Source organism: Gymnogyps californianus, chromosome 1, assembly GCF_018139145.2.
Source record: "Gymnogyps californianus isolate 813 chromosome 1, ASM1813914v2, whole genome shotgun sequence".
In the NCBI taxonomy this organism is placed as follows: Eukaryota; Metazoa; Chordata; class Aves; order Accipitriformes; family Cathartidae; genus Gymnogyps; species Gymnogyps californianus.
This window is the reverse complement of record NC_059471.1, coordinates 202,463,180-202,487,200: the sequence shown is the minus strand read 5'-3', so window position 1 is coordinate 202,487,200 and position 24,021 is coordinate 202,463,180. Positions and strand designations below refer to the sequence as shown.

Genomic DNA, 24,021 nt, shown 5'->3' with positions numbered 1-24,021 from the left:
ATTGGTCCTTGTTTTAATCTTTTCATGGCGTGATGGCATCAAAGCCCATCTGACTGCTCCCGATGAGCTCCTTCATTTTGTCCAGGATGTCTGATACAACAGTGTACCCTGTTACTGGACTGTCACAAGATGTGACTGCAGTCAGAGCCAGTCTCTGATGTTACGGGGCTTCCCCCACGCTCTCCCTGGTGTTCGGGGTAGCCATAGCCCCCAGGTTGGCTGTGGGGCAGAGGGGAAGGCAGCTGTACCATGCGGTATCGGAGCTAAGCTGGGGCTGGGGCTGCTGTCCCTGCCACTCTCCTCTCATGGGCTGCTAAAAATGATGGAAAGAATCAAGAGCAAGCAAAGTTTTTGTAAGCTGGGTGGTGGATGACTGCCACCCCCAGTGGCCTGGTACCAGCCAAGATAGCTTTTACATTATCTCTATATGTCAAGTTTCATTATGGAGGGTGGATTCACAAGGAGACACTGAGGGCATCGGGACCCCCCCAGGTCCCTGGTGGGAGAGTGATCCGTGCCCATTGTTAGCCCAGCCCCGTGGCACCGCTGCAGGGCTACCACGGCCAGGGCGGCACTGCGGCTGCGGTGCTCAGGGATGAGCTGGTGTCAGGGTGAAATGCCTCTGCTCTGCACTGCTGCAGGGAAATGTGGGTGAGCGGAGGCAGGAGATGTGCTCCGAGGAGGTGGGGGCAGAGCAGGGCAGCAGCACCCAGCCTTGTTCCTCACGTGCCTACAGCTCCCCTTCCTCCAGCCGCAGGCCCCTGCCTTGCTCACAGCACAGGGAGGAAACTGCTGCAGGCAGCAGCTGCCTCCGTCTGCAGCAGCCGCTGTGAGCAGGCACAGCTTCCCCGGGGCCACCTGCCTGGCACGGTTCATCCCCCCGTCCCCAGCCTGGGTGTCTGGTGATAGCAGCTGGCCGTGGCCCGGAGCATCCTTCTCCAGCTGGCCCCGCTCTGAGCACGGCTTGGACTGGGCAAGCTCAGAGATCCCCCCAGCTCCAGCTGGTCTGGGGGTCTCCGAAAATTCATCTGTTTGCAGGCAGCACAGCTTCTCTGGTGTCAGGGACAGGCCCCAAGTGACCGTACCGTAAGCCTGGGAAACGCCCTGAGAAAGGGTTAAGTCACGGGGAGGGGCTTAGCATCACTGCTCTTGATTTGACTGATGGGTGTCTCAACCACTCCTGGAGCTGGAGTGAGAGAAGGCTCCAGAAGTCCAGGGGCTGGGGCCAATAAATAGGGGCATGGCCGAGGGGCATGGCTGAGTCTCATGTGTGGGCTCCCCACACTGAGCACTCACTGCTGAGTGGTGGGCTCTCTCCTCGCTCTCCCCCCTCTCTACTCTCTCCCCCTTCTCTTGAAGTTGTTCACAGAAGGCTTACCTTGATTTCGTGCAAAGCTGCATAGCTTAGGTATACGTATTTTGTGCATGGGCCAATGCTTACAAAATACTCATTTTATGGAAGTTTCTCAAGTTTTGCATTAAAGTTGATGTTTTTGGATGGACCTTGAGTGTTGTCTCACCTCAGTCCAAACTGAGGGGATTTGCGAGTCTGAGTCACTCCCCCCTTCCCACAGGTGGGACGTGACATCTGGAGAGCAGATCTCTCTATAGATCTCCTGTTCCCTGGGAATTACTCCAGCCCGGGGAACAGAGTAAATCTTCTGCGGTATGATGTGTTGGCTTGTCCTATGATCGGCCACAGCTCTGGGTCCTTTGGCCAGGCCAGCCCCTGTGTGCTGAGCGTGACGCAGCAGCAGTAAATCACAGCCCTCTCTCTGCAAGCGTGCACAAACAGTTGATTTGGAAATGCTTTATCTCAGCTCTATTAAATAATACAACGGCTCTCTCGCAGCCTCCTGCCTTATCTTCACTGGCTCTCCACTCCTCTGTCTTTCAGCCCAAGATTCCCCGTCACCTCACACGAAGCTGGTGTGTCAGCATCCTCTGCAGCCGTCTGCGTGCTGCGCGGGAGCTCACTGCAAGCTGGTCTCCGTTGGCTTTCACATCCAGAGAACTGCAGCACCCGGAGCGAGCACCGCTGAGGTGTGGGGTGTGAATTTACAGCAGTGCGGCTAGGTGAGGGGGCGAGCGTTCAGTATTCAGCTCACAGAGTTATGAGACTTTGTTGGAGTTCAATATTGCCAGCCCTGGAGACACAAGCTCTCATTTGGGTAACTGGGACTGTCCCCTCTAACCCATCAGAGGCTGTCGGTGAGAAGAGGCTGCAGAAGCGTTGCAGAAAGGTCATTCACTTTTGTGGGGACAGATGAGGCCGTTGGATGCAGAGAGTTGAATATTTTTTCCAGGAAACCTCATCCTTCCTGAATCTGCTGTCTGCTAAAAAAACCCTTAAAAAGCCAATTCACAAACAGTTTCCACCTGAGAAATAATCACTTGTATGAAGACTTAAGCTTCTCATTTCCCACAATGATAATCCTTCACAAAAATGAAATACGGATTTCTACAAAGTTTGTGGAGGCTCTTGGCATAATAACATCCAGCAACAAACTGCCCCATTACTGAAATAAAACTTCTGTCAGTGCTTGCCCAGAAAACCTTACCTTGCAGGTTACTGTAATTAGAGCTGATTTTATGGGAAAAAAGGTTACCAGCTGTATATTAGAACTGCTTCTGACTGAAGCTTAGGGTAAGATTTTCAGTGAGAGAGTCTTTCTTTCCATCCAATTCATGTGCCATCGTTAAACCAATGCTCCTGGTTTTTGGTTAATTACAGGTACCCTTCTGCCCTTTTCCCCAACAAAACTCAACTTACAATTGATGCTTACCAAACACAGTTAAAAACATACATGTTTCTGTGGCCTCCCCAGAGGCTTAGCACGCTGCCAGCAAGATTAACATGGATGAAAAAGGAGCGTCGCTGCCTGCGCTGTTGCCTTAGAGAAAGCTGGTGCTGCCTGGATGTGTATAGTGGGATGACGGTCATTACTGTAGGTTACAAATATCAGTGGGTTAATAGGATCGGCTGCTGAAGTATCAGCTGAAGAAAGCACGATTTGAGGCCACTGAGAGAGGAGATTCCTATTAAACCAAACTCAGCTCTTCCCAAAAGTCACAAAAAGATCAAGTGAAAGAAAGCACCTGAGCAGAGGGGGAGACTGGCGCTGAGATAAGGAGAAAGCACGATTCTCTTCTAATGCAATAATAGTAATGTAACTACTTTAAAATACTTCTCTAGTGGCTAAAAAGAGCACACTGCCTTATTTATCATCATTGCCAGCACACATACCACTACAAAGATAGTTTTCTTTCTTCTGATTGCTTTGCAATTACAGGTAAAAATCATAAGGTAATTGGATTTTATACGCTCTCATCCAGAGGCTTTGGAACATGATTATCTGTGGTGATTGACATATCCCAAGTGGTGAATTATTGCATTAGAGGCATGTATGCAGCTCTTGCGTGCAGCCAGTCAGAAAATGCGTGTCTGGCACTGAGCTGCGTAATTTCAGCCCTTACTGGGAAATGGTGCAATCTAGGCTGAAAGCTGGCTGGAACTGGACAGATTTTGAAAACTTCTGTGTTAGTGACTGAAGTGAAAATAAGCTATACCCACTGAAAGGCTCTAAATTATGAGAGAGGAGAGATAAATGAAGCAATATATCTTTATTAAGTTGAAACCCCTACACACATATGTCCATACAGCGCAGCCAGCTCTCTTTTCTCTGTTCTGACCTGCACTCTTTGTCCCATAGGTTCACAGGAGCAGACTGGGAATATGTCCCGCTCAGCGGCTAGCTCTGCGGATCAGGAGTATCTGCCTGAACTTGGGTAGCTCACTTCACTGTAAAACAAAACAAAATTTAAATGTCCCAGCAACCGTGCCACTCTTGCAGAAATCAGGAGCATAACTTCCATTGCAAGTTAATGGCAGTTTATCTCGGGTTGGGTCACTTCAGCATCTCTCTAAGCACGGCCACCAGAGAGCTCTCTGGCCACGTGGCAATTTTGCATCTGCCAGTCTAATAAAAAAACCTCAAATCTGAAGTATACAGTGCTGGAGCTTCTCGCTGTAACGTGCCATTCACGGGCCTCTGCCACGGCATATTGCAGGAGGCTGGCAGGCCAAGTGAGTTGGAGCGGCGTGGGCCGTGGGGAGGGCCGTGAAGCTGGGCCGGCGCCACGGGAAGGGCTGACAGGTACGTACCAGGCATGGGGGATTGCTGCAAAAACGCACACCGTAGAGGTGTCCTAATTCAGGCCAGCATGGGCTGCTGCTGGTGTGGCACAACCTGAACGGGCTTCGTAACACCGAGTAACAACTGTGCCTTACAAACCACCGGTAATGGCTGAGCTTTCTGCAAATCATAGCTGCTATTCAAATAAATTATAGCTCCTGTGAAGAAGATGAACATTGCAGTTTCAGATAAAAAAAATGACTAGGGAGCTCACTTTGACAAGAAATTGAGACAACCTAAAACAGAAAATCTGCTTATGTCAAGCCTTAGGAAGTGGGCAGTGAATTGGCTAAATGATAGTTACACGTTTCAGAAGTCCGGCTGTGCAAACCACTTCCCATGTATGCAATTTATATATATAAAAGACAATGCTATTTTCTTCCGAGTACAGAAAAGTCCACTGAAATTTCTGAGATGCTATTTTTAAAATGGCATAGCCATAAACCTGCAAACTGTTGAGCAATGTAGACCTTCTTTTAAAAATGGCTCTTAGCTTCAAAAATAAAAGCCAGCAGAAAACACAGCCACTAGCTTGATGATGAGAATGGAGACAAAGAGCGGTGATGAGTCTCATCAGGGCTGGGCGACACACGGCCCTTCATCCGCAAAACCTTTTATTACAAAATGTAGAAATAAAAGAAACTGACCTGGTGGGAATAAGGGCAGTGAATCTTTTAACAGCTGTCTCCCGGGGAGAAAGCACAACATATTAACCTTATAAAAGCAAATCTCTGGCACCACACAGACACAGACACAGACACAGACACAGACACAGACAGACAGACACACACACACACACACACAAATGCATATGTATATATAAGGAAAGGTGTATGGATATATAAGTAGAAGATGTCAGTAACAGAGTGAGTCTCCCTGCCACCTTTACTAGGAACTTTTTTAGAAGGAAAGAATATAACCTAGAAACAATATTATCAGAAACGTTTATTTGTTGTGATTTGTAGCTTCACACAAATACTGAAATGAAGAGGAAAGCATTTCAGATTTTCAATCTGCAGGCAAAATACAGAAACACATAAAAGATTTGTCAGTATTAACAGTCAGAATGAATCAATAGATCTGCTATGGAAGGAAGATTAAGCATTTGGTTGGGGTTCTTTTTGTAAAATGAATTCTTTTTAAATTACATTTTATTCTATGTGTGCAGATGTGCATTTTCTGTTGTTTCCCATTTTTGTATTTAGTACAAACATATGGCAAAGGCTAGTTTGCCTGTTAAAATGGAAAAGAATCAGACAATAGTTCTGAACTGAGAGCCACATCAAATATGTTTTGAAGTGAAACAGAATCTTTCCACTACCTTCAAGAGAAGCAAAGTCATTCCCAAACTACAGAATCCTATGGATATATGGTGGGAAAGCCAATCTAATTCCTAAGGTTTATATTTACTAAGCTATTGTAAAATTCTGTGTTAACAGTTGGAGATCTATAGAAATCCATAGTTAGAGATAGCAGTAGGTAGATAGAGTTCCATAGTTAATAATAATTTAAAGCAAACAGCAGAAAAATATTTTGTCTAACCAGGCTAGAAAAATCAAAATATGCCAATTAAATGAACCACACTGAGAACAGGACAAAACTTCTGTATTCCTTACGTGCCATTCTAGTTGGTCACTGCTTATCTCTCTCCTTCATTATATCAATGTAGTTCAGCACCTCTAGAGTCCTTCTGCCAGCCAAACTCAGATACTCGGCTTCAGAAGAAAACGCCGCTATTCCTGCTGCGCCGCCAGCACCCGCGGGCTGCAGCGCCTCATGTGCTGGCATTTTATGCCCTCCAGCGGTGCCTGCGGTGCTGGGAGGAGGGACCCCCCCCGGGCTGGGGGCAGAGGGGAGGGAGCTCCCACAGCTGCACACCTGCATGGTGCCACACTGCGTGGCAACATCCACTTTCTCTACTTCGGTAACGGAGCTCTCAGTCTGCGACCAAACTTCACACCTGGTACTGCAAGTGACGTGCTCTCTTTTAAGGGCTTGGTGTAACGAGCTGCCCTCAGATGGGGCGGTGTGGTTTTTATTTTCCTCCTCTGTGGCACACAAAATAGAGTCGTTCTCCTGAAGATGGTTTGCTTCTTCTCTAGTCAAAATACTGCTGGGCTGGAGAGGCATGGTTCTGGTGTGAGAGGTCCTGGGGGGCTCTGTGCTTGCCGAGGCTGAGACTAGGTTGGCATCATCGATCTTCAAGGACTGTTCATTCAGATATTCCTTCTTTTTGGCTGTGTCTTCCTCTTCAGACTGTTTGAACAGAATTGTCTCAATGCAACTGTTTAAATAGTTCAATAACTAAGGACTAAGTTAGTGACTAACTAATAACTAAGTTAATGAAATAAACAGAAAGGCCAGAACTGTCTGGTTTTGGTTGTTTGGGGTTTTTTTCATTCTTTCTCCAAGGGTGCACTCCTAGCCTTTGTGGAAGAGAAGGTGGGTAAGGCAGACCTTCACTCTCACACAGACATTATATTCTTACATTGTGGCATTTTTGTCTTCAAGAATGGCTGAAAACACACACTGTGTGAAATTCTCCTGCCTTAAAGGCATGTAATGTAAGGCAGCTATACATCAACGAAGAGCACAGAAGCTTGCTTAGCATCTTCCCACAGTCACGTTACTGTAATTCCACAAGGCCTGGTATTATCAAGAGACCAGACCACATGTCTGTTAAACTACTTAGGAAAATTTACAGCTAATCATTTCTTATCTTCCTCACACATGAAGTTGCCTTGTACAAAACAAAACCATAAATAAGATTCCAGCTACGTCTACCCTTAGATGCACTCAGGCATACAGATATCATTCAAATGAACCCCTGCAAACCCATAAAGGGGCAGTACTCACCGTGTCAGGACTAGAGCTGAAACAGCTCTCTGTCTGCCTTGGAGAGTAGCTGGGAGACTGGCTGCTGAGTGATGACTCCACATCTGAAAAACGAGATGGAAAGGAAAGAAAGGTTACTCACCAAAAATTCCCGAAACGTTCAACTCTCAAGTACAGCATGTAGAATTAAACATTACTACTTCTGATGCAGCTTTAAGATACTGTTTAAAGAATAAAGTGTTAGCGAGGTCAGTCTAGTTCTTGGCAATAGCCAGTTCTTCTCCTCTCAGGTCAACACATCTTAACAGAAAGTGTGAGAGGAGTGCCCAAAGCTTCAGCTATGCTGTTAATCAGCAGCCTGCACCAGCAGCAGAACTGTGCTACCCAAAAGGAGGAAGGACTCAGCAGAGCAAGGGCAGGGAGAGAACGCAGCAAACTCCCGGCACACATTGGCTGTCATACAAGTTACATGTTTTTCTCTTGGAGGCCCTTGGGAGATCTTCTGCTCTGAACTGCAGTCAGCACAGCTGACCCCTACAGCTACTGAGGGAGCAAAAAGGACGTGGGATCTCCCTGCTGACTCCCCTCACTCTGTCCACATGTGGAATGACAGCGTATAGTCTAGTGGAAGAGAATAAAGATTAGTAAAGGCTGGGCCAGTAAAATGGCACATGTCAAACATCTAATGAAGATATTAATTAATACAGAAAACATGTCCAAGATTTTTTCCAATCAGCAGAGGTCTGCAAGAATAGAAAGACAGACAATTACTGGCATTTACTTGGCACTTTTACTATATGGTGATGTTAGTAAACTTGAGTTGTGGTGTTCAGATTAATACTCTTGACCTCTCTTGTGGATTTTTTTTTTTTTTAGCAGTTGCCCCTACTTTCAGAGCTGGCTTTTCAGTTTAGAAGACAACTTTGGAGGAAATGGGACAATGAAAAATATGTGTGTAATACTCACCAGAGAGAAGTTAACCTGAATTTATCTCTTCAAGTAAAAGCAAGTAGAGATAGTTACCTGGTAATGCTAGTCTTCTTTATACAGCACTGCGTGAATCAAAAATACAAGCCCTCATCAAATGTAACATCCTAAAAAGATCAAGACACTTCTCCTTGGCTTTAAAAGTAACTTTCAGTTTCACATGTAGAGAAAAATCTGATTTTTAAATTAATAATGTATAAATGGTACTAACCCTTCTCCATCTCGTGAAGATTTGAACTCACTCCAAACTTAGACTCTTTCTCTTGTGCTGTTGTGAACTTTTAAAAATAATTAGGTGTTAATAGTGAGGGTTCAGCTGGATCAGCACTTCAGGTTAAGTGAGGAACATTCAGTTTATGTATTACATAAAGGAGTCACTGCACTGTACTGCAAATTATTTTAAGAGGTACAGAACCCCTGAGCAATACTGTATGTACCTGGGTGACTTCTACGGGCAAAATATCTAAAAGATTCTTTATATGTATACTGGCAGAAAGCTCCTTTATAATACTGAAGTGTCCTGCATATAACGTCTGGGCACTGTCTGCAGAATCTTATCCTAAGGGTTAATGGGTAACTTACACAATGTATTTCAGGCATCAGCTTAGGTGTGAATCAAACCATGTAAATGATGGACCTGAAAGGGCTATCTATCTGAACCACTTAACTAGAAGCTGTTCTTTCTGGATTCCTTATATAAACCATGACAGAAAAGAAGCTTCCACAGAAGTTAATTCAGTGAAGCTAAATTCAGTTTCTAACTGTTGAGGACATTCCTCCTCCACTTCGAATTAATGGTGCAACCAGTAGGTTTGACAAAAAACATCTCTTTAAAAAGTTACCTCTTCAAATCCAAAGAGCTGGTTCTGTCTCCAGGCTAATTCTTTCACAGACTCATCATCACTGAGGGATGCAAACACAGAGTTCTCTGGTAAGTGATTTCCCCTCCTGTATTTTTATTTTCTTTCTGAATTAAAGTCATTACTGGTGACTTTTTTGTCTTCAGTTTTTGTCTTTAGTAATCATGAAATGCTTCCCACTGTTGAGATCATTGAATTTATTTCTGAACCTGAGATTTAACACCAAGAATCTGTTTTTCACAAACTTCACTTCTGTTGAAATGCAAAATGTAATATGAGAGATGACAGAAGATAGTGCTGCTTTGTAAAATGGAAGGTCTTATGGATCAGAGTCTTTGATAAAACCATCTTTCGTAAAACATGGGGCACTCACATATGCTAACTTTAGCTCAGGGAAGACACTAAATTCCTGTCTAGTCAGTAGAAGGAGACAGGGTCTTTTAGAGGGCAAGTCAGAGCAACAGCTTAACTTCAGGGACTCGAAACTGTCCCAGGAAGCAGTCTTTCTCTGTACTTATTATAGGCAGATGAACTGGTATAAAGGGCTTACCTGCGCATAAGTTTATTCACATTATTCACTACTATTTTCACTGGGAAAACTTGGATCCTCAGTAATACTGTTTAGAATTTTGCCTTCATGTCCTCTTAGCAGGATTTCTCCAGTTCAGCAAGGTCTCTGCAGTTACCACTAGTTAATAGATGATTGATAATTTCTATGGCACTCACCTTTTTTTTCTTGAACAGTTCTGCACATTCTCCTTTAAGTTAATCTGCTGATCATGGTGATAAGCAAATGTCTCTAAAACAAAAAAGTAAACTTTTATTTTAAAATGCAATAGCATAAATGCAATTTGAAAACAGATACTTCTGTCAAGTTTTAAAAATAATTTAAATAATTGGATTTAAAATTAAATTACTGCATTCCGAAGATTCATGACATGTTTCTGATCAGGGCAGACACATCTCTGATTATAAGAACATATGTCTTTAAAAGGACAATAAAATCCAGAACATATGTCCTTAACATACTGACACGCACCAATTTTTTCAAGGTTTGCAGGTTTTTCTTTCTTTTCGGAGGGTATGAAGTAGTGTTGTCCCTCATGACAGTCCTGCAGGTGGGTTTTATGAAGTCCACTGGTTTTCTTGTAGCTTGCACTTGAGGCATTGTTACTTCTAAGTAACACCTGCTCTGGAACTGTGAAAATGCCTTCAAGGTGCCTGTCTACAGAACTTTTTTTTGCATTGATTGCAGGATAAGCCTCTCTAGTATCATAAAGAAAATTTCTGTTGGTCGTTTGATTTCTATCATCAGGCTCAATGAAAAAAATGGCAGTACAGCTTTGGTTAACAACAGGATTAAAATGCTTTGTGGAAGGATTATTATGGATTGGTTGGCTCTCATCTTCAAACAGTGCCAGAAAGGAACAATCACTTCCATCTTGGGGACCTTTCAGTTCTGCAGTTTCTTTCACAACATCAAACAATGGTTCTTTTATTCCTTTACTGTTTTCTGATTCGTTACTGGTCATTATCACTGGATTTTTCCTGGTAGAATTCATATAGTCTAGCCTGGGGGTGGGGGGTGAGGTGGAGGGGGGGTAGAAAAGAAAAAACAGTTTGCTCAGTACATAAATAAGCAAAATACTAACTGCTAACAAATTATGATAACTTGATGATAAAAATCTCAGAGACTTTACTGGTCATCACACTCGCTTTTGTCCCAAATGTACATTATTTCAACTGAAAAAGTGTCCTCTCTTTCATTTCCACTTTATAGTAAGGTTGATTTAAAAGGGGTTCTGTTTCATGATGTCTCCAAACATACCCAGGCATGGAGTACATCCCCCTGAGTAGGGAACTGTGATTTTATAAATCAGCCACAGTATGTCACTGCTGCTCCACCAGCTGACCAAAGAAGGCCACTTTGGGGAAAAAAAAAAAAGAAAAAAAAAGGAAAAGAGGAAGGTAGCTTCTTCCGTTCATAAAAATAGTTTGTTCTTCAAGACTACAGTTGTCTTCTGTACTGAAAGCCCATAATAAGCTCTGTGTACTGCTTAATTCCTGGTCCCTTTAGCAAGTGACTTCCATTTGTACCTGAGGTCAGTAATCCTAATTCAGCACAGAATTTTTCTATTCCACTGTCAAGAGGCCAGTCAGACATTTTGTTTTGCCCATACTTCCCTACCCCACTTCTGATAGTAGTGCTTTTGAAGATGCTATCATGCTAGCATCATTAGCATGAAAGCTTACTTACTTGGCTCTTAATCTAACATTTTCACTGCTTTTTTCTAGGCTTGATCTGCTGACTGACCTTTCAGAAAATCTGAGCAAAAAGCTGAGAGCCTTCTGAAGCACAGAGAATTGGCAAAGGCGGCCATTCAAAAAATGCCCTTTCTTTAAAAAATTTTGAGCAATGCTATCAATGGAACTTGAAAATTGAAATGTAGTACAGAAAACTGTTACTGGAGAAAAATTCTGTAATGTTTTGATCAGCAAATACTTGGAACTGGATAAAGATCCTAGAGAACTTAAATGAGAAAGTAGTGTCCTCTACTTACAGAAATCTACCCAGAACAGTTTTAAAAGGCTAAACACACTAGAGTTTCTTTCTGGAGAAACTTGGATAGATCTACGTTAGGAAGGTAAAACCATTTTGTGAAGCAATTCCGAGGCTCCTTCTTCACTCCAGCTGAACATTTCGTAATGCTAAGTAAAAGTTAATAGTAGATGAGGAAATGAGACATCTAAAATTTTTAGTTAATATTTAATGATCTTGAGGTGCCACAGCTCTCAGATGTATGCATATTGATTACATCATCAGTATGTTACAATTACATAAAACAATTGTATAAGTTTATACTCTACTTTTCACATACAGCAAAAGAAACTCCCTTCCCAGGAGAACTGCCAGCTCTTGAGGTATAAGAATTTATGGCTACAATGGATGAAAACAAAACAAGGACAATACAAAGAAATGGATTTGAAGAACAGTTGGAAAGGAGATGCCGTTAGTGAGCCATGAATGGGCAGAGGACTAAGGGAGGTGCCATAAGCAGATGAGTGTGGGCCTGAGGGCCTGTGGAGAAATGAAAGGGGAGATGTAGGCGAGATAAGGTTATGTAGGGCTTTAATGTAAAGATACTCATCGGGAATTCACCAAGATATACAGCAAGGTGAATGTTATCCTCATTTCAGGTTTTGCTGGAGAAAGCTGTGAGAAGCTAGGAGAAGAGAGAAAGAGAAAGTTAAGGTGGCTAAGACTGGAAGCTGATGTGTTCATCTAGTTATCATGTGGCCAGTGAGCTTATCAGTCACTTGACTCCCCAGGCAAACAGGCTGTAGGTACTTCAGGAACAGCAAAATCATATATGGCCTTTTTATGGCTCTGTCCAGCCAAAGCTAGAGACTGACAGGAACTTTCAACTAGCTGTCAGACTTACTTACAGAATAAAAAGAGTAAAGAAAGGTTAGCCCTGTGAGACCCCTAGATCCAAGGCAAGAGCCCCTGGAAAGAAACTGAAATAAAATGTTCAGTACAAATGAGTCTGGCCCTAAACCGTCTGTGATTAAAAAGATTTTTAATCAGCACATACTCTAGAGTTCTGTCCATTCTTTTAAAAACAAAGTGTATATTCTCATAAAAGCATTATTGAATGAATTCTAAAAAAAAAAAAAAAGCTATAGTAGGATCACATATGAAAGAGAAGGAAAGAAAATGCTTTGTTCCTGGAATCCCAAATGTAAACAATGTAGGCGGAGAAGTTGCTCAATTGCTACAGCATCAAGGTCATCAGAAAAGCACTTGCAACAGTGACCAGAAGTAATGAGAGCTGGGGCAGCTACAGTCCCTGTGGCCTCTTAGTACATCTGTGCTTCTCACTCGGGGTGAATTCAGTAACACTATCATGTTGTGACATTGCAAAAAGTAGATGACGATTACAAGTGCCTACCTAAAATTCACATTTTGCTGCCTTTCAGCAAATTAAAATAGCTTGGTATGTTCAGTCTTTCCATTTAATTTAAATTTCTATTTGAAAAGCACCAAAAATCAGTGAAAAATCAAGTAGCAATAAGCTTCAGATTATCTTAGTATTTTTCTTACTTAAACTTGACTGTTATTTCTCTCTCTAATGTAAAATCACTGCCTACCTATGCAGTGGCTTAAACAGTTCCTGAGGCACTGTATCAGACTTCCTGAAAATACACTGGCTTGAAGGTTTTGTAATCCAAGGGCCTTGATCAGAACTATTTCCTGGCTGAGAAAACAGTAGAAGCTGTCAAACTCTGAATATAGTTATAGTGTTTAAAACTTTAAAGCTGGGTTTGCAAACAACATACTTGTTTTCCCATTATTTTTACTTCTTGTTATCTTTACAGTAGAAGCCCAAACCTCCTTACAGCCCGAGTTCTGTATAACGCATACTTTTCCATATTTGCATATCACTGTTAATATCCAAAATGTCCTTTTAGCACCCCATCCTCCCATAGTATGAACAATCCTGATAGACTGTAACAAGGTGAAGTTCCACTGAAGATCATATAATCATAGAAAACTGTTGTCTGGAAGGGACCTCAAGAGGTATCTAGTCCAACCTGCTCAAAGCAGGGCCAGCTTCAAGATTAGGCCAGATTGTTCAGGATTGTTCAGGACTGAGATTCCACAACCTGTTTGGATGGCCTCTTCTGGTGCTTAGCTACTTTTGTGACAATATTTTTTTTCTATACAAACAGAATTTCCATTGTTGAAACTTGTGACTTTTACTTCTTGCCATTTCACTGTGTACCTCTGGATCTGTCCTGTCTGTAACTCTGTTTAGACTGTGGAAGACAGCAGTTAGTTCACCCCACACCCCCATAGCCTTCTCTTTTCCAGGCTATGACAGCCCTCTTTGCTCAGTCTCTCCACATTCATCATGTGCTCCAATCCCCTAATAATTTTTGTGGCCCTTCATTGGTCTTGCTACAGTTTGTTGATCTCTCTCTTGTACTGGAGGTCCCCAACCTGGACAGAGTATTTCAGATGTGTTCTCACATATGCTGCTCAGAGGGAAACAATCACTTGCCTTTGACTGCTGGGTATGTTCTTTCTAATACAGCCCTCTATGTAGTTGGCCTTCGCTGCTACAAGGGCACACTGCTGACTCATGTACAACTTGTTGTCCACCAGCACCCTCGGGTCCTTCTCTGCAAAATTGCTGCCTACTCAATTGGTCCCCACCTGCACTGATGTGCAGGGTTATTTCTCCTGAGGTGCAGGGCTTTGTATTTCCCTGTGTTAAACTCTATGAAGTTCCTAGTGGCCTTCTGCTTGCCAAGGTCCCTCTGAGTAGCAGCCCTGCTACTGTAAAGATCACTCTGCCAATTTGGTGTCATTCATGAACCTGTTGAGGTGCTGAGGGTGCAGTCTGTCCCATTGTCCAACTCTCTAATGAAGATGTACTGGACTTGGAATTAATGTCTGGGGATCCCTGCCATTACTGACCTGTTGCCAATTAGACTTGAGCCGACAGACAACTACTTTGAGCATGATGGTAACAGCCAGTTTTTTACCCATCTTATTGTCCACTCACCTGGTTCATACCTCCCCACTTTGGCTACTAGGATCCCATAGGAAACCTTGTCAAAAGCCTTCCTAAAGTCAAGGTAGATAATATCTGCTGCTCTCCCTTATTCATAGAGCTTGTAGTTTCATCACAGAAGGCAATCAGGTTCATCAGGCACAGTATGGCCTTGGTAAATCTATGATGGCTGTTCCCAGTCACCTTCTTGTTCTTCATGCACCTTGGAATTGCCTCCGGGAAGTCTACCTCTATAATCCTTTCAGGGGCAGAGGCGAGATGATACTTCCCCAGATCATGCTTATGTTTTTGCAGATGTGCATAACATTTGTGTATCTCTCACCACTGAGAAGCTTTCCTGATCACCATGGTCTTTCAAAGATGATAGACATCTGCCCTGCAGTGATGTCATCCAACTCTCTCAATATACTTGGATGCACCCTGTCCAGTCCCATGAATTTCTTTATGTCCAGGTTACTACGAATTCCCTAACTTGTTCCTTCACTACTGTTTTGTACCACTCTCCCCCAAACTCTCTACTGAGCTTGAAGATGTGCCAGAGAGCAGACCTTGTCAGAAAAGCCTGAAGCAAAGTAGGTCTTGAGTGCCTCAGACTTTTCCACATCCTTTGTCACTAGTTCTCAACTCTGCTTAGCAGTGGACAGCATTTTCCTTGGTTTCCTTTTGCTGATGACACACCTATAGGAGTCCTCCTTGCTGCCCTTCTCATCCCTTGTGAGTTTCAGCTCTGGCCATCCTAATGCCACCCCTCCAAGCTCAGGGGATGCTTCTGTATTCTTCCTTGCTTGCCCATCCCTCCTTCCACACTTTCTTTTTGCATTTGAGCTCAGTCAGGAGTTCCTTGACCCAGCCAAACTGGCCTCCAGGACCTACTCATTCTCTTGCTCATTGAGGTGGACTGTCCTCGTTTTTTGAAAACATCTTTCTTGGGCTCCTTTGTCCTTCAGGTCAGCTTCCTGTGGGTTTCTGCCTACCCATTCCCTGAACAACCCAACATCTCCCCTTCTGAAGCCCTGAAGTACTCCTTGCTCACTTACCTCAAGACTTTAAAATACCACTGGTGATACATATAGAATTTGTTTTATTATTTTCAATATATAATATATTTTCTAAAAATAAAGCATATTATATTTGCTATTACTTTTCTAAGGATGATTCTTTTAAGAAGCCCAAAGTTAACAAAAAGAAAAAAAGAATAACATGCATCAGAACAAATAACTTTCAATAATTTCTTAAACTTAACTTGACTTAAACAGTAGGCTTTTCTCAATCGTTTTAGGAGCATTGAGAATACTGTAAGAACTATGTTACTCACTGAGACGCTGCATGATTACAAATTAGGTCACGGTGATCACCTGGGATCATACGATACCCAGTTATACTAATTGTACATTTAAGAAAGCTGTATTTATAACTGTAATACATTTCAGGTTTCTTTAACCAACTTTACAAGCCAGAAACAAAAGAAAGCCAGCGGTATGTGACTAACTCTCTTTCTGCAGATACCAGCGATACTGAGCGCTCAGTGAACAAAAGCTCAAGTTAAATGTATTTCATAACACTAAAAGAAATACATTTGTAAGTATGGAGTATTCATTGCCAGCCTACAAAAATGTTGATCATTCATAATTATCTTCACCATTACACTAATTCTACACGCCAAATAAATGAAAGTTAGTTTAAAATAATTCTGCAGAAATGACAAAATATTAATCAAACCTGGTTTTGTAGCTTCTCTTCATAGGTCTGTTCCCAAGTATTGCCCATTAGGTTTAAGTTGAAATTTTCTTCTGAAAGTTGTGTACAATTAGAGGACCAAAAAACAGAAGAGGACAATGGACAGGTACTACAAGCTCTTGCTATGTTGTCTTCATGTTCTATATTAGAGTCAGCATACGTTAATTCTGTTACTTGTGATAACTAGACAAAACATAGCAAAGAGACATTTTATTTATCTAAAACTGTTTTGATGTAAGCATAAAGTTCAAAGTAATCAAATCTTTCCATATCTTTTACATCTCTGCACATATACCACATGCAAGAGAAAATGTTCATGTATTCTGATGTGATTTTTTTCATGAAAAACATAAGGTAATAAGGGCTTATTTCAGGGAAACACATAAGTACCTACTTAAGTTGAAGCATGCACACAAATGTTATCCTGAGGAGAGATGGGTATAAATAAATTTTTAGCTTTAGATGTGTAGGTAAATGATGTGCTGACTTGGTTCTTAAGTAGTAAAATGAAAAATATTTTACTCCACTCAGGAGAACTCCAGCATGTTGTGATACCAACAATGCTATCTCAAGCAGATCAGAACACAAGGAGAAATCTGAAGGCAAAACTCGTGAAATGTCCCTGTATCCACAGCTACATGGAAGTAATGCCTGTAATACATCTTATCCAGTGAAACCAGCACAAACTACTAATGGAGTGCAAGAACCTTGTACATTAATTGCACAAAATCTTTGTACCACAAAACTGTAAGTTTCCAGAAAGCTGAAAATTATGAATTTTATAGCCCCTCTTTCTGCTTAATAAACTGAATATATCTTAATTACTTAAATTGGATATACTTCAACTTATGAAGATTTTAAAAACATTTCTTTGCAACATACAGGCCTTAGACTTTATTTTTTGATCCATACATTAAATTAGCTTTCTGTGTGTGCACACTGCATTATCATGTGTTTTGATGAACTGACATAAATCTGTCCATACAAGTGGAGGTTGAGGAGAAACTTAGCTATCATTTTGATCCCTTATTTCTGGCCACACTAAATCTGAAATATGTCCTCTCTGTCTTCAAGAAACAGATGAAAAAGAGTCATAAGGGAAGGCTGACTTAATGTGATATCCAAAAAAGTAGTGGCAGCTCATGGTGATCTTGGCTGAAACATATTAGACAGCTAAACTTTTCACCCATACTAAGTAATTCTTCCTGACTCAAAAGAAAAGAACTTCTAACACTAGAAAAACATCTGGCTTTCTCACTCTAGGAAAACATGCTTTGGCAACATGAATGGGCCAAGAACATACAGAACAATACTGTGCAAGCATCTTTTGCAAGTATCTTTTCCTCAGAGTCCCATCTGATACAAACAGCAGGAGTCAGTGGAGCTATATTATCAAGCAAGTCTGAGTAACCTAAACTAGGTGTCTTCTAACAGATTTACTAACTTGTTTGTTTGTTTGTTTAGTTGGTTTTTTACACAACAGTGGAATGGGTCATAAAAAAAAGCCTAAATTCCATCTAGAGAATGTTTTTCACTGTAACCTCAATGAGTGTATGAACTTCCCAGTTGTATCCACTGAGGCTTGTACTTACGTTCCTCTTAAAGACTCACTTCTGTCTATGCTTCTCACATGTCATCATTTCACATTTCTGCATATTGTTTTTAATTTACCTGCTGTTGGTCTCAGTCTCTCATAATCTCTGTCCTTTGTGACTAGCTTAGAGCACAGATATTCTTAAGTATTTTGGAAAATGCCTAAAACAAGATGAGCCTTTCAAGAAATATGTACGAAATAGCAGGAACAAATATAAAATATGACTGGCAAATAACATATCAATATAGCCTTAAAGAGGAAGATTTCACATGTTTCAGTATCCATGAGATTTGGTCACTCTTTGAAAAATCACTTAAAAATACAGTCATTGCTGCACATTTTTAGCTTTACATCAGTGAGAACAATAAACTTACTTACATTATGCTGGTATTTTACTTTCTCTAAGAGATGCTGCCTTCTCCTGTCCAATACTTGCTTTTGTAACCTTATAAAATGAATAAAAACAGCCTATGAAATACATGTAAGATCTATAAGATTAAAAACATTCTGAGTATTAATTTCAAAATAATTTAAGAATATTTTTCCACACATCTTAGTAAGGCCTGATTCTTAAGCAGTTATGAGCAGCTAGTGTGTGAGTCAGTCACTTTAGGAGTTGGATGGGAAAACAGTGTAAGTGGAAAAAGCTGTTTGAATAGCCTGCTCTGTGAGATAAACTTAGTGTATGTACCTGACATGACTAAAGAAACATAGTTTTTTAAAAAATCTCTCAGCTTCATGTACAGTTTTTTATTTAGAATACATTTATTTACTCTCTTATAGTAAAAGTATCACTGGAATGCCAGGAGTGATTGTGAAACTTCTTTGTCTTAGAATGGTATATTTATGTTTACTTAATACCCCAAATATAAGACCATCATGAAATACCTTTTCCAGAACTTCATTATAGCTTAACTACTGCCTATTTTATACAAGTACCTGTTCTGGATGTCGTCTAAGTTTGACGTACGTTGTGTATGTAGTGGTGACGTGGGAAGCTCTATATTGTGCCTCCTAACAGGTATTTTTACATCTTCAGTGATATCAATGTGGACTGGCTTCCTCATGTTCTCTGCAATGAAAGTATTTGGAATGTCAGCGCTGGGCTTGGAGAAAGTTTTGAGCTTCCTGAATTTTCATTACAGTACAAAAGCTGTTGTTTTAGGTTTCTTAATCCATTTAAAGCCATATTTTTTGCTTTCTTTGTTACTAGCAATGCAAGAGCTCTGTTCTAAATGGCGTTACAGTATAAAATTATTTACAGTCAGCTGCCGTGGGTAGACAGGCTCTGTTGCCCACCTCAGTCACCTTCTATCTTCCTGAGCATAGGACAACAAATTCTCCACAATCTGGTTTATGAATATGTCACAGAGGATAAGAATCATAGAATTATAGAATCGTTTAGGTTGGAAAAGACCTTTAAGATCATCGAGTCCAACCGTTAACTTAACACTGCCAACTCCACCACTAAACCATGTCCCTAAGCACCACATCTACACACAAAGAGTTAGGACTCCAGTTGCAGAGATGGTTTTTTAGGAGCTTAATGATGGATTTTAAGAAAGATACTCTGGGTAGAACTGACAGACTATTCCAAATGTCCCCCCAAAGTTATGAAAAAGGAAGTGGAATACAAATGGACCCATTCAATGGCAAAGGGAAAAATAAATGGATGTAGGGTAAAATTAATGAATGGAATGAGGAAGGTGCATAAGTGTACAAGGCTTTAAAGGTGAAGTAGGCAGCAGCCAAGGTTATTTGATTCCTCTTACATCCTGACTTTTTATTCAATCATAACTTTTGTATTTACTTACAATTTTTTATTTTAAAAATAAAACAACACTTATTTGAGCATTAAGTTATAAGTGGAAGAACAAGAACTAAAATAATAGCAGTAATAGTTACGGATAACTGATTCTGTTAACTGTGAAGTCAGAACACTGTTACACTAAACTCACCCGTGTTGTCTTTTTTGGTTGATATCTGGTTAACAACATATAGATTGAGAAGATCTAAACTGACTGCTGAACTTTTAGGAGATGATACTCCCAGAAGCTTCATCTTTGATTTAAGTTTTTTCTTTTCAAAGAATTCCTAATTTGTTTAAAAGAGAGAATAAGTTTTTGACAGAAGCTTCAACAACATGTTAGCAGCATATATAATTCTTTTGAAATTAGCATGCAAGACTTAGTAAACAATTCCTAATAATAAAAGCACACAATTACATCTCTCTGAATTCTCACACTCTGTCTACTGTTATTTAGTTTATTTTTATTGCCTTGAAAAGGACTGCAAGTATAATTTGGTCATATTAAAAATAAATCACTCTTCTCTTGATGCCAAAAACTTAGTCCTTAAACATTCATGCCTCAAACTTTGTGTATGATCATTAAAAATATTTCTTTAAAATAAAAGACGTATCAAAATGCTGCAAGGAAAAAGTCTTAAAAAAATTTAAACTTGGGCTTTTTAGGCAGCTTATAAGCTAGTAGACAAATAAATCAGCAAGATTACATACACACGGCCATCTATAATGACACAAAGAGTTTATTGTTCTCCAAATTTGTCTTTCTCGACATAGAAAATAGTCTTGTGACCAAAAAAAAGAGAAAAAAGTAAAGAAGAAAAATCTCTAAGACTGGGACTTCAGAAAGGCTTTTTGTTGCAAAGAATAAAAAGAAATATGACTGATACTTTGAATATATCAGGCAGATAATTCTGGAAAATTAGGAAACAAAAACCTCCATTTTGCAGGAGACCATTAACAATCATCCTAAAATCATTAGGATTGTAAGATTTCTTTATTTTAACCACAAGAAGGATATTGAAAACTGAAGGCGATGCCAAAACACAAAATAGCATTGGCTTTTCTTCTGAAATGTAATTCCTCTCATGATTGCAGGTTACATGTAACTAATATACCCAACACACTCATTGGTAACTATTTTCCAGTATAATTTATTATATCACAATCTTTAGCTTTCTAGGATGTTATTATCTATGGAAAATACCTGTTCTTCAGTTAAGAAGAATATCTGCAGTAAGGTAAATTCAGCCTGTGTACTAATTAACACTTCAAAATTCATATTGCTTTGGAGTCCACACCCCCAAAAGGTATCCACATTCCTTCGGTATCCCAGATATTTTCTTCCCATCACCTCTAAATTACTAAATTACTATTAATTGTGTAATAGCAATTACAAAATTACCACTGTGTTTAATTATTTAGTAATTTAGTACTAAATTACTAAAACCAGTCCTGTCTTGGATCCTTTCCTGTTTTCTCTCCTCCACTGAAGCAAATTACATAGTTGTAACATAAATTATGTGGCTTAGACCAATAAATCCCTGAGAAAACAGATATTTTGAGAACTCACAGGCCTCCAGGAGACTGGGAAAGCAATGAGGACAACAAGCTGCTGGTTGCTCCCACATTCTCTTAGGTAAAGGTTTTCATTTCAGAGATTGCCTCCATACTGTCAGCCTGTTTTTCCTCCTCCTGTATATGCCAGTGCATCTGCTCTAGGCATTGGGGGGTACCAGCTTCAGTGGTGGAGCTTCCCTATACTGTCTCTTTTTTCCCTGCTGCTGAGGAGGAAACTGACTTCTCTTACTATGGTTATAACTATTTTCTCTTACTGTTTTCTTTCTCTCTCCTGTTTGAAATGTCTTCTGCTATGGCAGGGATAAATTTGATTCTATTATTTCACTTTCAGATTCAAAATACAAATAAACTGGCCTACTTTTGCAAATGCCAGAATAAAGTACTTCAGTGAGCCTAATATTCTTTATGTAGCCCAGAAAAACAGCTGTGTTAAGTGTTAGGCTAGCTGACCACATACGTGGTTGTCACTGTGAGGCTTCAAGCAATCCCGTGTGTCAGCACATACCAACAAAATATAGTAACAGAAGTAACTCAGTAAAACTTAAATTGGGCACATTCATTCATTCATTCATGCCTTCTCCTACTCCCTCCTCTTCCTCATGGAATTTAGTGTAGTAAACCTAAAACAAGACTTCTGCCCTAAAAGTTATGTGCAGTCAGGCAAACACATTACAACTACTATGCTACAGTTTTGAGTCTCACTCCAAATGCTTTGAAAGTTTTTCCTAAATAAATCAACTAAAGCATTTATGTAACAATATAAAATCCAAGATGGCTAGAACTGTTTACCTTTTGCTTCCTCCTTTCCTGCTTTAATATGATTCTGCTCCTGAAAGATGCAAATAATTATTGTTTTAATTGTAAAAGGATAATCTTGAGTCATGGCTTGAATTTCTCATCAATGGTATTGAGAATTTAGGATACAAAGTTATGTTATGTTATGTTATGTTATGTTATGTTATGTTATGTTATGTTATGTTATGTTATAATGGATCAAACCTTCAGGTAGTAAAGTCAACATATGTCTGCTGAAGTCACTTTGACTGATCCTGGTTTACTCAGGTAAGGATAGGACCACCTTCTACCTTAGGGCTACCAAATTGAACATTCAGAAGGAAAAGCTTTTAGACATTTGACCTGTAATGCAACATTTCATCAATTCTTAATCTCTTAAAACATTATAAGAAATCTTTTCCAATAGATTAATTTCTCCTGATTTTCTTTGTCATGCTGCAACATAGTTACAAAACCATATTAGCAAAGAAAACAAAGAAGCACAGAACAAGTTTCTACCTTAGGGACTTTACAGAATATTGTGAACATTTTGTAAAAAAGAAAAGAAAAATAGATTGTCACTACAAGTTTTATTGAGCTGCTGTTGTTTGTGCAATATAGGAGACAGTTATACCTTAAACTACATCTCTCACTTGTTAAACATAGTCTTAAATTAGTTGCCTATAGGACATGGTGCATAAAATTGGAGCTGTGGGTCACTGCTGTGAGCAGGGTGAGCATGACTGCAATCCTTGGATCAGTAAGATTAGGACTTTTTTTTTGAGAGTTAGAAATATGGAGTATCCCCTTGGAATTACATTTTTTTCTTTCTTTTTTTTTTTTTACTGTGCTTAAAGTTAGAACACACTTTCTAAACATACGCACATAACATTTACCCTTGCAGTGGGTAGAAGCCCCAGTAATGGATAGTTTTTCTGACACCTAAAATGCAAATCCCAGACTCGCGCAAGGAATCCTGACAGATAATTAACAGCAGCAGAAAGCAGCAGGATAATTTGCTATTTGCTAAGTGAGTGCAATACTTCCACATGCTGCTTTTTCTTACAGACAGAATAGTATGATAGACAGGCATTTAGGACAAAGTTGGGGTTGGTTTTTGTTTTTCAAACTGAAGCTCTCCCTTCCCCCTGCTTCACGTAGGCAACTTTCAGAAACCTCTGGGTTTTTTGCTGGGAAGACTTCCAGATGGGTAAGGCATTCTTTTAGTTTGATTCTGCATAGAGTCAGGATGATCATAAACGTGTGTTTAGCAAAGCTACTTTCAAATGGCTGACAAAATCTGTGGGGTTTAAATTTCTAGTAGATAGGCAGATGGCACGGCACCTAAAGAAACTGAATATTGTCCTTTTTTTTAAAGTTACAACTCAGTTGGTGATTATGTTACTATTTCAGTGAATCTCAATAACTGTACATCTTTTTCCTCAAATGGTAATCACTGCTATTCGTGAGGGTGTGAGGAAAGGCCCAGGCAGGAGAGCCTCACCCAGCCCCAGCCTGCAGAGAGATATTAGGCCCGAATGTGACTCACCCTGCCTGGTGTGGGAGGGCATCTGCGCCTCCTCACGCAGTCTGGTTCAGGCGGGGACAGTGGGGCTGTCACACACAGCACGGCCTGCCGTTCTGCGAGGGGACACCGGGGCTGTTACACACACCATGGTGCTACTGGTCTGTGAAGAGACACTGGGTGTGTCACACCCACCATGGCCATGCCCAGTCGGTGAAGGGACACCAGGGCTGTCCAATGTACCATGGCTGTGCCTGGTCTGCGAGGGCACACCAGGGCTGTCACACACACCATGGCTGTGCCCGCTCTGTGAGGGCACACCAGGGCTGTCACACACACCATGGCTGTGCCCGCTCTGTGAGGGCACACTGGGGGTGTCACACACACCATGGCTGTGCCCGCTCTGTGAGGGCACACCAGGGCTGTCACACACACCATGGCTGTGCCCGCTCTGTGAGGGCACACCGGGGGTGTCACACACACCATGGCTGTGCCCGCTCTGTGAGGGCACACCGGGGCTGTCACACACACCATGGCTGTGCCCGC

General features: G+C 40.9%; 1 protein-coding gene across 1 annotated transcript; it reads right to left on the bottom strand.

Moving 5' to 3' along the window:
• Positions 1-5,828: 5,828 nt before the first annotated feature.
• C1H12orf40 (chromosome 1 C12orf40 homolog) lies at positions 5,829-23,769 on the bottom strand. Its single transcript, XM_050905404.1, has 14 exons — positions 23,671-23,769; positions 22,793-22,892; positions 21,966-22,015; positions 19,750-19,885; positions 18,731-18,863; positions 18,170-18,236; positions 16,180-16,380; positions 13,031-13,137; positions 9,918-10,450; positions 9,605-9,677; positions 8,861-8,921; positions 8,230-8,296; positions 7,053-7,135; positions 5,829-6,452 (listed from the first exon to the last, which is right to left on the bottom strand). The coding sequence occupies exons 1-14, from the start codon at positions 23,767-23,769 to the stop codon at positions 5,829-5,831; spliced, it is 2,334 nt and encodes a 777-aa protein (XP_050761361.1).
• Between the last annotated feature and the right edge of the window lie 252 nt (positions 23,770-24,021).